This window comes from Myotis yumanensis, unplaced genomic scaffold (assembly GCF_028538775.1).
Source record: "Myotis yumanensis isolate MYYU_CA2020_CCGP unplaced genomic scaffold, mMyoYum1.0.hap1 SCAF_17, whole genome shotgun sequence".
NCBI classification, from domain to species: Eukaryota; Metazoa; Chordata; class Mammalia; order Chiroptera; family Vespertilionidae; genus Myotis; species Myotis yumanensis.
Window position 1 is genome coordinate 11,714,101 of NW_027223768.1, and position 15,657 is coordinate 11,729,757.

Below are 15,657 nucleotides of genomic sequence, written 5' to 3' on the forward strand. Positions count from 1 at the left end.
AGCTGGCATCCGGTCCTCAAGGGCACAGAGGAGCGTTCGGTCCTCGTGGGCACAGAGGAGCATCTGGTCCTCACGGGCACAGAGGGAAGAGCACACACTTTGGGCTCAGGCAGACTTGAGTGTGAGACTTTGCCACTTATCACTTGAGCAGATTTTTCAAACATGAGCTTCTCTAGCCTCAAACCAAAGCCTAAAATACTCCCTCACGTGGGGTTGCTCAAGGATTACATGAGACAGTAAATGTTCCTTTCCTCTCAAGACAAGCAGCATTTTCTCTGGAGACAGAGCCTTTATCTCATCCTGGGAACTCAAAATACAAATAGAACCATTGTATTTCATGTTGTTACTTTTTCCTTAATGCAAAGGTGCAAGATCCTTCTGGAGGAAGAGTGAGAACATCCTCCATTGCATCAGCTACCATTAAGAACCCAAATTTATCCCCTTACGGATTCCATCTTCTCCCTCCATCAGTGAAGTTTGGAGTGCTTAGAGAAGGGCACACCTATGAAACCACTGTCAAGCTCAAGAACACTGGCGTGGACTTCTGCAGGTAAGGCCTAGGCACCCGAGTCTGCTCAGTCACCTTCTCCTACTCTGTGGCTTGTTTTTGACTACCTACATCAGTGAATGTTTCTTGAATTGAACTGTAATTATACTCTCTTGGATTTTCACATCATTCATTCGCTAATTCTCCCATTCATTGATTCGTTTATTCTTCAGAAAAATCAGTATTCATCAAGCCTCAAGTATTAGTAGGTACTTCTTTGCCCTCCCATTAATCATTATTCATACTTTGGTAGAAGCAACTCTAGGCCTGATCAGCTCTAGAAAAAAAAGGGAGGTGAGGGGCTGTACAAGTGTTAACAATAATTAACACATAATTTGAAAGTCTACCTCTCAAATTATTTCTCAAATCTACCACAACTATGATAGCTGATATGTTTTAACTTTATGATCTAAAAATGATTTTAATTACATTACTTCTGCATAGTTGAAGCAAAATATAACCTGAACCATTAGGGCAGTGATGGCGAACCTATGACACGCGTGTCAGAGGTGGCACGCGAACTCATTTTTTTGGTTGATTTTTCTTTGTTAAATGGCATTTAAATATATAAAATAAATATCAAAAATATAAATCTTTGTTTTACTATGGTTGCAAATATCAAAAAATTTCTATATGTGACACGGCACCAGAGTTAAGTTTTTCAAAATGCTGACATGCCGAGCTCAAAAGGTTTGCCATCACTGCATTAGGGTCATTTTGGCTCTGAAGTTCTGACTTGGAATTGATAACAAATATTTTAACTCACAGTTTGTACTCCCAGTTGAAAATACACTGCATCTGGTAATCAGTGACAAGGAAGAGTCAGTCCCTCATTTTCAATTCTGGACGAATAGAATTTCAGAGCTTGTAGAGACTATGCCAGTGGAACAAACTGAGTAACTTATGTGTTTTTTTAAATAATTGAATTTATTGGGATGACATTGGTTCACCAAACCATACAGGTTTCAAGTGTACAACTCAATAAAGCATCATCTGCACGCTGCATTGTGCACCAATCACCGAGCAGTCTCTTTTGTGACTTGTTTTAAGGTCCTTGTAGGCTGGAGAGTAAGGTGAAGCCTCAGATCTCCCAAGTACCAACTAGTTCTTGCAGGCAACTCACTGGATCCACACAGCTGTTGTCACTGCTGCATGTGAGAGTTCTATACCAAGACAGCTCCCAACTACAAAATTACCTCTATCCCATTTTGACTTTATCTTAAGCATAATGTGGAGAATTTCCCCAATAAATATGGAATAAATGTTTCAATTGACAAGTTTTTCTCAGTGTGAGTGACAAGTCCTTCAAAAATGGTTGTGATTCTGGACTCAGGTTTGGCAATATATGCAGCAGAGCAACAGGAGCATGGGTTTCAAAGATCGCAGTCCCATTTCAGTTGAGGCCAACCCCCACTTCAGGAATTACGTTTGCTTCCTCAGAAACAGACTGAGGAGGACCCAGGCCACCAGATATTATTGGTTGTTTAGGTTGTGGCCAACAAGTAGGTGGGGAGGGATAGTCAACCTCAATCTAATAAACTTGATGTCATTTACTTCATGTAATAACCACTGATCCTGTCTGTTCAGTATAGAACTTTAGCTTTAGAGATTTCACTCCTCAGGGGGGTAAATTTAGCCACTACAGGGCAGGCAGCAGAGTTGAGGGTCACCGGAGCAGGGTTAGGGTTGATGTGGAGGTGGGCTTTCCTCAGCATTTTAATTTACTCCAGGTCTTCAACCTTCAGGCAGAACCCACAAACCACAAGAAGGGAAAGGCCCCATGTGTGAGCACAGGGCTTTTCAAGTTCTCCAACTTGCCTGTATCTCCTCTCCCCAAAGATCAAACCCCATGCACAACAGAGTGAGACTGGCTCCCACGCTCCACTGCTCTCCCCAGACCTTTATTCTTCAGCTTAGCAATCTGACAGTCAGCATTGTGTTCACGCTGGCGGCCACACTGCAATGCACACATAGCCAAACACTCACGGCTCTGCCCGGCCTGGCTGCTTGGCACGGCTGGAGCTGGGCTAGGAGCCTGCTTGACGCTGATGACAGCTGTTGGAAAGGCGCTTGTGAAACGGGCCCCAGAGTCTTCTCCCAATTGAATATTGGGTTGATTTTCCAATGGTGTGGACCCCATGCTCCTACAGCGTGAATATTAACACCTTTCTGATTTTTAATACCCAGGTTCATTCATTATTCGGGGTTTTCATTATGGCATAAATTTATTCCCATCTCTCGGCCCGTAGGTTCAGGGTAAAGCAGCCGCCACCCAGCACAGGACTGAAAGTGACCTACAAACCTGGGCCTGTAAGTCCTACGTGTTGCCTGTTGTGTGTGTCAGTGTGTTTCTGTATGAATGCAGATATGTTTCCAGTGAAGTCCTTCTCCCCATTCCATTTAAACCATGTTAAAGTCTAATTTTTTAGTATCATAAGCAAAAGATTCCTGGCATTGGTGCAGTATGTGGCTTGATGTCACTTACTTCATGTAATAACCACGAGACAGATCCTATGTGTAAATAAAGGTAAACTTTGAGCTATGGAAACATTTCTGAAGTTCGCCCAGTACTACAGTTATGTATGGTTGTATGAAAAATATATCTGTAATAATTAAACATGATTTAACATGCATCTGGGAAGTTAATTACCTAACTATATCCTGTGACAAATCCTTCTGCAGTGAAAAATCCTTTTGAAAAAGAAATATTCCAGTCTTATAATACTGTGTAAATCTGATTTGTTCTCTTGGTGTTTGCCAGAGAATATTATTAAGAATGTTAATAAGTATATTATTTAATATACTAAGAAACAGTATATATTAAATTCATCAGCTGCCTCATTTCTCCAAAGATCTCTAAAATACAAATGTTAAACTGTCAACCTATTCTGACTTTATTTGATATAATCCCCAAAATAGGAAGTTTAGTATAAAACTTGTATATCACCACTTACTCTATAATTTCAGAACTTTAGTGTGACATAAACTAAAGTTTGTCTCAAATATAGTAACATCACATTTGTAAATCTTAACACTTATTTCTTGGTCAGTGCACCATCCTGCTGCTTTAACAACCTTTCATTTCACCCAACAAACAGTTCCTCCCACAAGCCACTGTGTGCCAGGCTACAGGGGGTGATAAAACGAGTAAGACAGGGAAGGAGCTCACAGCCGAGCACATAGTGGGCACTCAGAAGATGTGTCCTTGAGGACAGAATGTCGTGAGGAAGTCTGGTGGATGCATGAACCCTTTGTCACAGGTGGGGCCATGCCCAGGCTCATGGAAACACTGAGAAAGGGCATCCAGTCCCATGACCAGCACACAGGGGTCACTGAGTCCAAGATGTTATATGTTGACATAGAAGAGTCAGCTTGGTTCAGTGAGGGGTTGCCTTGGTTCAGTGCCCAGTCCCCTGGCTTCTTGTTGCAGCTGTGGGACCAAGCAGCTCAGCCATGTTGGCTAATTAATCCTGAGCGCCTTGTTTTCCTCAGCTGTAGAAGGAGCGCAGACCAGACCATGTCCTCACGCTCTTCCAGCTCTAATATCTTCCGATCTGTGAAGCAGTACTATGCAGGCCCCAATTCCAAGCAGAAATGCATTTTGGGATTAGATCCCCTAATTCATGAGTCTCTCGCCCAAACAACTTATCATTGTACTGTGTCAAGATTTCAGAATCTTCACAACATAAGGCAAAAACCAAAACCAAAGCAAGCTCTCCTTCCACCGCTCTGGGAAGTTAGCAGATTTTTTTCACTTCAAGTAGGGATTATGCCAAAGGCCAGCATGCCTGTGGGATAGACCTTTATAGATACTAAAATCCAGAGTGTATTCTTTAAAGCTCACTCTATACTGTTAGGTGTTTTGTTTTTTTTTCTTTTCTTTTTGACAGGTTTTGGATCTGGCAAATATATAATCTGTAGACTTCTCCATATGTAAATCTGGCCACTCCTCAGCTTGGTCGGTTGCCAACACTAAACGAATGTGCTCAAAGCCTGGGCAGACCGTGTGGTGCTGCACTCCAGCCCCACGTGCAGGCTGTCCTCCTCCCCAGCCCTGCTGATTGTTGGGCTTGGAGGGCCCAGGGCTGATTCTCAGAAACAGAGCTCTTGGATCCCCGCCAGGATGTGCCTTACACATTGTTGAAAAAAAACTGAAACGTTCTTCAATTCTATTATTTTTTAAAACAAGATGGAGGGGAAAATTATTTGTATCGAATTGCTTTCCGTGTGGACGTATTTTTTCCAGATAACTGTTGTCAAGTCTGCTTTTGAACCCACCCCCCGGAGAGGCAGCTTAGAAACACAAACAACTCTGTTTCCTGGCTGGTGTTCTTTTCAAGGAACAAGGAGGAGCCCATTCCTCCCTGTTTCTTCTTCGTTGTGTATCAGGTTTCTTCTCCGTGGGGACAGACCTCTTCCCTGTAGCTTTCAGACCTAGGCAGTTCAGCATCTAAAGGCATTCTGTCTCCCTCTACTGGCTTTGTCACATCACAGGTCCTACGTAAGGTAGAAATCAAGAGGCAGGACAGTGGTAGGTTTCACTCAGTCTCTCAGATTATATTTATATTTGTCTTAAATCTAATCTGCAAGGATGCCAAGGAATAGAAACCCACTACTGACATTCCAGAACTAGCACAGTTAGGGGCACTATAAAAGTTTGCCTTTGGTATCGCCTCTGGGGCCCTGGCATTTCTCCTTATGCCTTTTCTTAATAGCACCTGGTTTTCTTCAACAACTTATCTTGGGTCCCATTTACTCAATGGAATCCTGCCTCACTAACCCATGAAGTACTTCTTCTAAATGCTGTAATAGTAAGCATTCATTCGTGCTTAATTTATAGATGAGGAACCCAGATTAGTTTCAGTAACTTGCCCAATTTGGTGTGAAATCCAGGATTTGAACTCAAATCTGTCTGATTCTAAAGCTCCATTGTGTCTCACAGGTGGCATCTGGCTTGCAGGTAGAACTGAAAGTGGAGCTATTTGCCATGGTTAAGGGTGAGGACAGCACCAAGGGATCGACACACATCTCTCACTATATTGAGATCATGACTGAGCATGACGTCCTGTTCTTACCTGTGGAAGCGAATATCCTTTAAAGTTCAGTTTGAATTGTCGTGCATAGTGCAAAAATTGCATTTGGGCCAGGAGAATGCAGAAGTCAAAAGGGTATTTTCTAACCCCCTCACACCCACACTCCATAGCTTCATTAATTCCAAGCAAAGTGCCTAACACACAGCACCAGTACAGTCATTGCAAGATGAATTAATGCCAATGTTATTGGTTGTGATGGACTACCAATTTTTTTTTAAAAAAAGCAAGTGTTTGTCATCAAGAAAAACTTATAATGTTGAGAGACAGGAGATATCTTCTTTATTATAAGGGTTGAATGGATATTCACTGAATTACACATATGTATCTCATATTAATGTCTCGCATGTAGATATCATATGGATATTGAGTACCTATTATATGCAAGGTACTATATGAAATATTTTTCATATATGAAAATGAAAATTGGATTCTATCTCAAAAGACATATACACTAGTAGCAGAAAGCCTTCATACCTGATTTCTATATTTTTTGTATTCCAATGACATGAAGAATATACTACTTTGTGCTATAGTTTTATTTATATATATATATATATATATATATCTTCTTGTGTTATATATCTGATATTTGAGTCTTATAGAATGCAAAAGCTTTTGATGAAAGATTTAAACTAGAAAGAAAAAATAAGCCCATAGCAATAGGAAAGCTCCAGGTGTTGGGAGAATTATCAGGGAGTTTGTTAAGAGTTTGGGGAGTATTAGGAAGTATAGTGGGAAAGCTGGTTGGAATCAAATTGTAGAAGAATTTGAATCCTTGGCTTAAACTTTATTAAATAAGCAAAGTGAATCATTAAAGGTTTCTGATGCATGGGGACATAATTAGCATGTCTTCATAAAAATTAATCCAGTGTTATTGCGCAAAATATGTTTAAGAAGAGTGGCTGGATATGCAAAGAGCTATTGGAAAGCTACGTCAATAGGCCAAGTATAAGGACAAGAACCTACAGTATGACAACAGTAGTCAATGGAAGAGGGACATGATGAAGGACATTTGGCAAAGAGAGCTGTAAAATCTGAGGTGGAACCCATTGATAGAAGGAAGAGGACATGAGTTCAACTCCAAGGTTGTGGGCTCAGATAATGAATCATGGATATACAAAACTGGATTTCAGTTGGAGTCAGATCTGGAGACATAATTTTATGCATCACCTATAAAGAGGTGATGAATGAAGGTATGGGAAAGGAATAGAAATTTGGGGTCTGTTTAGGGAGCACGAGAAAGAATCCCTGCTGCTGATCACAGCCATTAGAGCATTTAGCACTTGTGCTAATAAAATTTCTCTATTTTCTTGCTTATAGATTAAAGACCACCTGCCAGGCACAGATAGATGGTGGAAAGGGGTTTTATTAGATCTTTAACCTACTTCCAAAGACAGTGATAGTTCATACCCCTCTGGATCCCTCTGCACCAAAAACCATAAAATTGTATATTGATGTGGTTTGGGGCCCTGGTTATGGTGATTGATGGCTACTCTAGAGAGGCAGAGCAACATGCACTAGGGGGAACAGAAGAAATTCCAAGAGGTCAGTATCCATCCTTTATCCCTAAGCCTGAGCATGTAAAACTTGCATTAAACAGAAAAGTACCTAAAATTGAGCTAATGGTACTAGAGAAGAGGTTCAAATTCTGAAATGTTAGAGTTTGTGAATATAAATAATTTGACCATGAAAATCATAGTCCTTAACGAATATTATACCAGTTTTAACAAGTGTCAATTATGATAAGAGACTCAAAGGTTTTCCCCAGGGAAAGGAAACTCCCTTGGTCCAGAGGACATCTGCAGTTCCTTCCTCTGATGTTGGAGTTGTCCTGGCCCATAAAGTCTGTCCACAGTAGGTCCAGTAAGTACTAAATGGGAATCTTATTTCAACCATTCAAATCTGAGGCCTTAGACCTAAAGTTTGTTCTCTTTACAGTCAGAAACCAATGAGCCATTTAGCCTGCTAGAATGAAAATACTAGTTTCTAATAACTACAATAGCTATTATTTTATACTGGAGGCCCACTGCACAAAAATTTGTGCACTCAAGGGGGTCCCTCAGCCCGGCCTATGACATCTTGCTGTCTAGGACCCCTCAGAGGATGTCCACCTGCTCGCTTAGGCCTGCTCCCTGGGGGATCGGGCCCAAGCTGGCAGTCAGACATCCCTCTGGCAGCCCGGCAGCCCTCGGGGGATGTCCACTTGCCAGTGGGGAGCAGGCCTAAGCTGCAGTCAGACATCCTTAGCACTGCTGAGAAGGTGGGAGAGGCTCCCACCACCACCACTGTACTGGCAGCTGGCAGCCTGGCTTTCCCCCTGTGGGAGCGCACTGACCACCAGGGGGCAGCTCCTGCATTGAGCATCTGCCCCCTGGTGGTCAGTGTGTGTCATAGTGACCAGTCATTCCCAGTCGTTCTGCTGTTAGGGTCAATTTGCATATTACCCTTTTACTATATAGGATAGAGGCCTGGTGCATGGGTGGGGGCCGGCTGGTTTGCCCTGAAGGGTGTCCTGGATCAGGGTGGGGGTCCCGCTGGGGTGCCTGGCCAGCCTGGGTGAGGAGCTAATGGGTGTTTGCAGGCTGGTCACACCCCCTTCAGGGTGGGGGTCCCTACTGGGATGCCTGGCCAGCCTGGGTGAGGGGCTGATGGCTGTTTGCAGGCTGGTCAAACCCCCACCAGTGGGGACCCTCACCCCATGGAGGTTTGGCCAGCCTGGATGAGGGGCTGAGGGCCGTTTTCAGGCTGGCCAAGTGGTGACGGAAGCTCCCAGCCTCTCCTTTTTCTCTTTTTTTCTTCTGGGATTTATTTACCTTCTATAATTAAAACTTTGTAGCCTTGAGAGGAGCTCAGAGCCGGCCAGGGTGGGTGGGAGGGAAGCTTGGCTTCCTCCATCTCCAGGGGCAACCCACTCCTGCTCGCTCCAGCTCCGTGGCCACGGCTGGCTAAAAGCAGGTATCTGGGGTTTATTTACCTTCTATAATTGAAACTTTGTTGCTTTGAGTGGAGCTCAGAGCCGCTACGGCAGGCAGGAAGCTTGGCTTCCTCCATCATTGGGGCAACCAAGCCTCCTGCTTGCTCCAGCTCCGTGGCTGCTGGCTGCCATCTTGGTTGGGTTAATTTGCATATAGTCGCTCTGATTGGCTGGTGGGCGTGGCTTAAGGCATAGCAGAGGTACAGTCAATTTGCATGTTGTCTTTTATTAGTGTAGATACATTATCATATCTAATCCTACCTAATACTACCTATAAGATAGATACTATTTTCCCCACTTTACAAATGAAGAAATGGGGCTCAACAGTGAGGATCCCAAAGAGTTTTTGTTTATGAGACATATCTAGATGACACCAATCTTCAAGAGGGATTTTTAATGACAAACTGTTACCTCCTCCCTCACCGCTGAGAGTAACCTCTGATTGACCAGGGAGAGACTTAGACGTTGTACTCACAGAGACATTCCGTAAGCCATCAGGATGGGGTTGGTGGGGAGAGGAACCTAAGAAGAAAATTATTAAATCCAGTCATTAAAAAATGAGACTTTGATAGTGCTTGTCACAGGCAGGGAGATAACAGTATTTACATTTCTAGAAGAGAAAATAGCGACCCTAAAATTTGAAAGAGTGAATGTAAAGACCCATCAGGCCTTTCAGTTTCGATAGTGCTTATGAGTGAGTCTAGGCAACAGGTTTCACCAGAAATCTGACACGGTTACCCTGCCTCCGAACCAAAGTAGGAGCGTGAGTGTCTACTCAATACAATAATCTCACTTTGCTCTCCTTCCGTTTATTAAGATCAAGCTTCCCCCACCCCCAACTTCCTCAATTCGCTCTTTCTAATGTTTGAATGAGAATGAATTCTACTACATTTCTCTCATTTCCTGACCTGAGTTAGTAAGTCCTGAACAATGGTTTTCCTCTCAGGAATTCTCTATCTATAAATGTCTCCCAGAGCGTAACGTCATGGGCTATCTTACCTCTTTCCCTGCAGCTTTACAAATGGCTTTGTGTTCTTTCATTTTTGCAGTTTCTTCTCGGTATAGTTCAACAGCCTCCATGATCCTATCCGCCTACACAGACGAGGACAAAAGACAGAAGTCACCAGGACACACTCCTTCATCCCAGAATACTGCACCTGGAGGGCCTGATGGGAAAATCACCAAAGCACTTGACCCAGTTTAATAAAGATGTGCCAACAGCGTGGCAAACTGCATGCAAAGGCATCCTTGGTCCTTCTTTTCTGTTTAATTTTCAGGGAGGAGACTAAGTGTTCTGTATGCCAGTAAGAATGGACGTGGACACCTGGGTAGGGCAGCTCCAAGGAACGTCTAAAAGGTGCTACTTCCATTCCAGGGCCGATGCTCCATCTCTGAGCTACAATAGCCAGGGCTACATTTTTACCTTTTAATCTATGAGAATGAACAGAAAACCAGAATGAGGCTAAAAAGTTCCTTCATCCTGAATTTAAGTAGAGGATTTGAGTCTAAAAAATAAACCAAAAAATAATAAATAAATAAATAAAATATTAAAAAATAGGAAAAACAACAACAACAAAATAAACCAAAAAGCTTTATTGAGATGAAGCTGAGGATCAGGAGGAAAAGGGGAGGAGGAAGACAACGATGACGAAGGAAACGCAATGTGAAATAACGGAATGGATGTTAGAAGAAGAACCATTCTGAAAAAGGAGTTCGTGGCCTTTGGGGTTTAATGCTCTTGGGAGTTTCAGTAAGGATCGGCAGAAATCCACATAGAGCATTGATGTTTCAATGACAAGGTCATTGGTAACCTTACAAATACTTTCAGTTTGAAGCCAGAGCCAGAGTGAGGTATGTTGAATTATAAATGTGAAGAAGTGGCATTACCTCTTTAGATACTTTTAGAAGAATCTTGATAGTGTATAACAAATGTGGTGGCAATATAAGGCAAAGGAATGATAATATTTGGGCTCTTTGATACAATTCATTGCTACCTGAGAAATTTTATTCATAGTGTGTTTCATAGAGAAGAATGCATAGTTGCTAAGCGTAAGGGCTTTTGAATTAGGTAGTTGAGCGAGATTTCAAATATTTCACGGGCTAGCTGTGTGATCTTGAACATGCACTTAACCATCCTACCACTCAGGAGGATATTATCTATCTAGGTAGATAGATACACACCCCTCGCAGTTTCTTGTGAGGCTTTAATGAAATAATGCATGTGGAACATTTAACACAGCCTCTGATGCACAGCAAGTCCTCAATAATGTTTGCTGCTTTTTTTTATCCCTTCTTACTCATCATTTTGTCTCTAGAATTTAACAAGGCAGCTAGCTGGTCAAACCAACACAGAACCCAGGATAAATTTAGAAACCAATTTGAGATAAGATTCACTTTTATGATATTTTCAGAGAACATTAAATTATTTTCTTTATAATTCTTTTGCCTACAGAATGTTTTTAATATTCTTAAACCTGAAATGAAGGGTTTGGGACAATTGAAATAATTCTACAGATGACCACTAGAGGACAGAAGAGAGTCAGGCAACATTTGAGAAGAACTATTCAGGGACCAGTTGTCCTTGATTCTAGGATAGACTTTCCTACTATGAGAAACTCAGACACCAGAGCCTGAGAATTGTTTTAATTAAGCTCATTATTTTTAAGTTAAATAATGGATTAGAAATCTCCCAACATTTTACTGCCTTTCAAAAGTAGTAAGCTGACAATTTTCATTTTATCATTCTGTATTTATACTTCTATCATAGCTCTCACTTAATTCTGCCTTATATAATTTTTATTTTTTTCTATTATTTTAATCAACCACCATTATAAGTAAAACTTTTGAAGGCTGGTGTAGTTTCTCACTCGGGCACTTCTTTTGCTTTGTAGACTCTAGGGATTTAATTTCAACATACATATTATCATCATGGTAGAGAGAGGCAACAAGATATTTTGGATTAATGATTAGGGAAGCAGAGATACAATAAGGGGCACCCACATTCCTCCATACACTTGATAGGCTCATATGTGTTGACACCAAAGATCAGTGCCAGAAAAATCAGTGAGTGGGCTCTTAGAATGTATTCTCTTGATAAAGAAAAAGTGCTAAGGAAATATTTATTGAGTGTATAATGTGTTAGTGTCATATGGTCTGACAAGAATTGTTTCATTTATTTCAAGTTCTGTCAGATTCCTTTCATTGTACAAATGAGGAGATGAAAACAAAAGTTTATCAATTCACCTAGTATCAGAAAGCTAGTATATATAGGAGCTCTTAAAGAAAAATTTTCTGATACTATCTCCAGCAAAGGGGAGAAAACACAGACCACTTCTGGATACCTGATTCTATGAAACAAGGAGTAAGGACAGTTTTTAAGAGGGAGCCTGGGGGACTCACAGGTCATTTGTGCTTGTTAATTGGCTTTACTCAAAGGAAAGTAAACATTATCTTTCCTTCCTGATGGGAGATATTTTAGGAGTTGAGGCAATGTGCCCAATGAAGTTAGGTTCTTACTCTCTTAGAGACATTGGGAGACAGGGGCTTCTCTTCCTTGATGATTACATTTCAAAGAGATTTCCCCAGGTCCTAGGTTATAAAACTATTACATCTCTAGGAGTGGAGGAACAATTTAAAAGTATTCTAAAGTAAATACTGTAATTAAAGAAAAGCCAGGGACCTAACTATAAGGAAAAACCCTGTCTAAAGTTTAGTCAAGCTGAGGGGAATAATGGGACATGCCCTTGTCATTGTATCAAAAAAGTCATCACCATATGCAAGGTCATCTAGATATACTCCTATGTTATTTTCTAAAAGTCTTATACTTTTTTAGTTGACATTTAGGTATGTGTTCCATCTTAATTTGATTTTTGTAAAGGCATAATGTCTGTGTCGATTCATTTTGTTGGCATATGAATGTCCAAAACCATTAGTTGAAAAGAATATCTTTGCTCCATTTTATTATCTTTATGCCTCTATCAAACATCAAGTGACTATATTTATGTGAATCTACTTATGGGCCCCTCATTGTGCTCCATTGATCTATGTCTCAATTACTGTAGCTATATAGTGAGTCTTGAAGTTGGATAGTTTCATTGTCCAACGTTGTTCTTTAATGTATTGGTCATTTTTTTTCCCTCTTCATATAAACTTTAGAACATGTTTGTCAATATCCACATATAACTTGGTGGAATTTTGATAGAGACTGTTTGGATGAATAGCTTAAGTGGGAAGAACTGACATCTTGACAAGATTGTCCTCCTATCCATGAACATGGAATATCTCCCCATTAATTTTTTCTCTAAGTTTGTTCACTAGAATTTTATAGTTTTTCTCATGTAGATCTTGTACACTGTGTTAGATTTATACCTAAATATTTCATTTTGTGGGGTGTTAGTATAATTTCATTCTTAATTTCAAATTCCACTTGTTCATTGCTGTTCTATGAAAAAACAATTGACTTTTGTATATTACCTTTGTATTTGGCAGCCTTGCTGTGATCACTTATTAGCTCCAGGCTGTTTTTGTTGATATTTTCAGATTTTTATATGTAGAATAATCATGTCTTCTGTAAAAAAAAAGGCAGTTTTATTTCTTTCCAATCTGTGTAACTTTTTTTGCCTTCTTACATCAGCAAAGACTTTAGTACAATATTGAAAAGAAATGGCAAAAGTGCATATCTTTGCCTTGAACCTGATCTTAGTGAAAATACTTTGTGTTTCTAATTATTTAGTATGATATTAGCTGGAAGATTTCTGTTGATAGTCTTTATTAAGTTGAGGAAGTTCCCCTTTCTTCCCAGTTTACTGGGAGTTTTATCATGATTGGGTTTTGGATTTTGTCAAATGATTTTCTGCATCTATTGGTATGATCGTATGATGTATGTTTTAAAGTCTGCTGATGTAATGGATTACATTAGCTGATTTTTAAATGCTGGACCACAAAATAAAGAGTGTTATGTAATAAGTCAATGAAAGGAGAGAGAATAGAATCCTATTGAAAAGCATGTAAATGCTACAACTCTTTGGGGATGCTACCCTACGGAATTGCTTGAACAAGTGGCCAAACTATGTGTACAAGAATAAAGAGTACAGCAGGAGGGCCCCTCCTCTTAAGGCTGATAGAGAAAGGGCTGTGGAGAAAGAAATGATTTTGCTTTCTGAAATTTCAACAGGGATCCCCTGGGTGGACTCGAACCACTAACCTACCTTTGACTTTTGAAACCAAACCGGTACGTTGGGCAATTCCGAATACAATGGGGGCATCCAAACGGTCTCCAAGGCCTTGCTCCACGCCCGCCTCACATGTCATTGCCCTGGAGATGCAGAGCCTGCGAACCCCTGGGCCTGAGCCAAGTGGGCCCAGGGGAAGGTGAAAGGCCCTGGTCTCCCGCAATTATTCTTCCCCTTTGCTTGGCTTCGGCTGCACCCCACCATCTGCGCCACTGGCTGCTGTGGGTGCAGCGAGGGCCAGAAAGATGATGTGGGGGGTCTCAAAAGGGGCAAATGCGAAGAGGCGGTAAAGTGCGGGGGAGACATGGGTCAGGACAGGCAGCCTTACTAGAGGTCGGGGCAGAGGCCAGGGCTGTATGTAGGGACATGGGGATTGCTGGGGGTTCTATTTTATCATCAGAATGGAGAGGAAGGAAAGGGAAAACAGAGCGAGCAGGAAAGAAGAGTGCCTGCAGTTCCAGAACAAAGCGCACTAGGTGGAATGCCTTTATGTCAAAACTCAGAACCAGACAGACCCACCCCTGCGGGTTTAGCTGCCATGATTCTGTCGTGGTTAGTACGCAGCAGCCTCGGTTCCATTCCTAGTCACGGCAAGAGCCTCTGTGGTGCTTAGAGCTTAACTTTCAAACCCGGCAGGCAGGCTGCGCCCCTTCCTTATCTGGGGCCACAGGCCAGCGCTTTCCTCTCCGCCACCACTTCAGCAGAAGGGAAGGAAACCCTGCGCTGCGGGAACCTGACCTCCCTCTCCGCTCAGACTCTCCGCACGAGGACACCCAAGAAAATGCTTCCCCTTCAGTGCGACCCCCAAATGCCAGAGTCCTTCGTGCCCCAATTGCCCAGCGAGGACGCTTATGTGCTAGCATTGCTGGGAAATGTTTTAAAGGATCTTAAAGACCAGATTTAAAAAAAAAAAAATTTGCATCAGATAAGTGACACCTCTCGGTAGACCTGTTTAGCTGCTTCAGCCTTGGTTCCTGGGACGCTCCTTGGCCATCGGTGTCCTTATATGCACCATGTCAAACCCTCTAGCATATTCAAGGATTTTTAAATACCTGTGGGCGGCCACTCAACACGCCAAATGGTATCTCTTCTGCATCACAGAGGCAAGCACAAGCCTACCGAGTCCCTGGTGGTCTAGTGGCTAGGATTTGGCGCTTTCACCGCAGCGGCCCGGGTTCGATTCCCGGTCAGGGAACTCCTTTTTCGCCGTCTGACATCTGTCCTCCCGCAGGGATCTCCCTCATCTCCACACGTGCGGTGTGTGCGCTCCTCCCACCGAGTCTTCAAACTCCTGCAGAAGGAACACGGGGGCGCGCGCTTCTCGGGCCTCACGGGTCTTGCTTTTCTCGATTTTCTCTACGGCAGCCGCCCCCCCGCACAAGGGGCTTCGAGGGCTCCTCTGCCTCCCGCTCAGGTGCACACGGCCGTGCGGAGGTCGCATCCTGGGGGGGCTGCACCCGAGAGGAGGGAGGGTGGGTGCGCGCCCCGGAAACGCGCCGGGCGGCGGGGCCTCCCCAGCTCGGTCGCACAAAAATGTTTGCTCGGCTTCGGGAGAGGTGCCGCCGCCCGGGGTGACGGTCCGTCTGTCTCTCGAGCTGGGTCAGGAGGCGACGGGAACCAACAGGCAGCGCGTGAAGCCGGCACAACCGGAAAACGCCGAGCGCGGCCGCGAGCAGCGGGAGGAGTGGGAATCCGCACCAGCTCCGACCGCCGTCCCTGGGCCCAGTTCCACGAGGACTGTTGCCCTTAAACCCGAAGACTCTCCCCGGTGCGGGGCCCGGTTTCCCTTTTCCCTCCGAAGACCGGTCGGGA

The 15,657-nt window shown here is 42.9% G+C and overlaps 1 protein-coding gene and 1 non-coding gene across 6 annotated transcripts in view; both read left to right on the forward strand.

Annotated features, from left to right (window-relative positions):
• The window catches only part of SPAG17 (sperm associated antigen 17), a 132,543-nt gene extending 122,698 nt beyond the window's left edge, over positions 1-9,845 (forward strand). For 3 of the 5 annotated variants that reach the window (XM_070396525.1, XM_070396527.1, XM_070396529.1), the window contains 5 exons: positions 366-550; positions 2,797-2,857; positions 5,490-5,634; positions 7,359-7,503; positions 9,664-9,845. In XM_070396525.1, coding sequence (XP_070252626.1) covers positions 366-550; positions 2,797-2,857; positions 5,490-5,634; positions 7,359-7,498 — 531 coding nt within the window. In that variant the 3' untranslated portion in view covers positions 7,499-7,503; positions 9,664-9,845. The remainder of the gene's footprint in view (positions 1-365; positions 551-2,796; positions 2,858-5,489; positions 5,635-7,358; positions 7,504-9,663) is intronic. The other 2 variants (XM_070396526.1, XM_070396528.1) reach the window with 2 other exon arrangements.
• A 5,123-nt stretch (positions 9,846-14,968) lies between these two features.
• On the forward strand, positions 14,969-15,040 carry TRNAE-UUC (transfer RNA glutamic acid (anticodon UUC)). The gene has a single exon. It is a non-coding gene; the product is annotated as a tRNA-Glu (tRNA).
• The last annotated feature ends 617 nt before the right edge of the window (positions 15,041-15,657 follow it).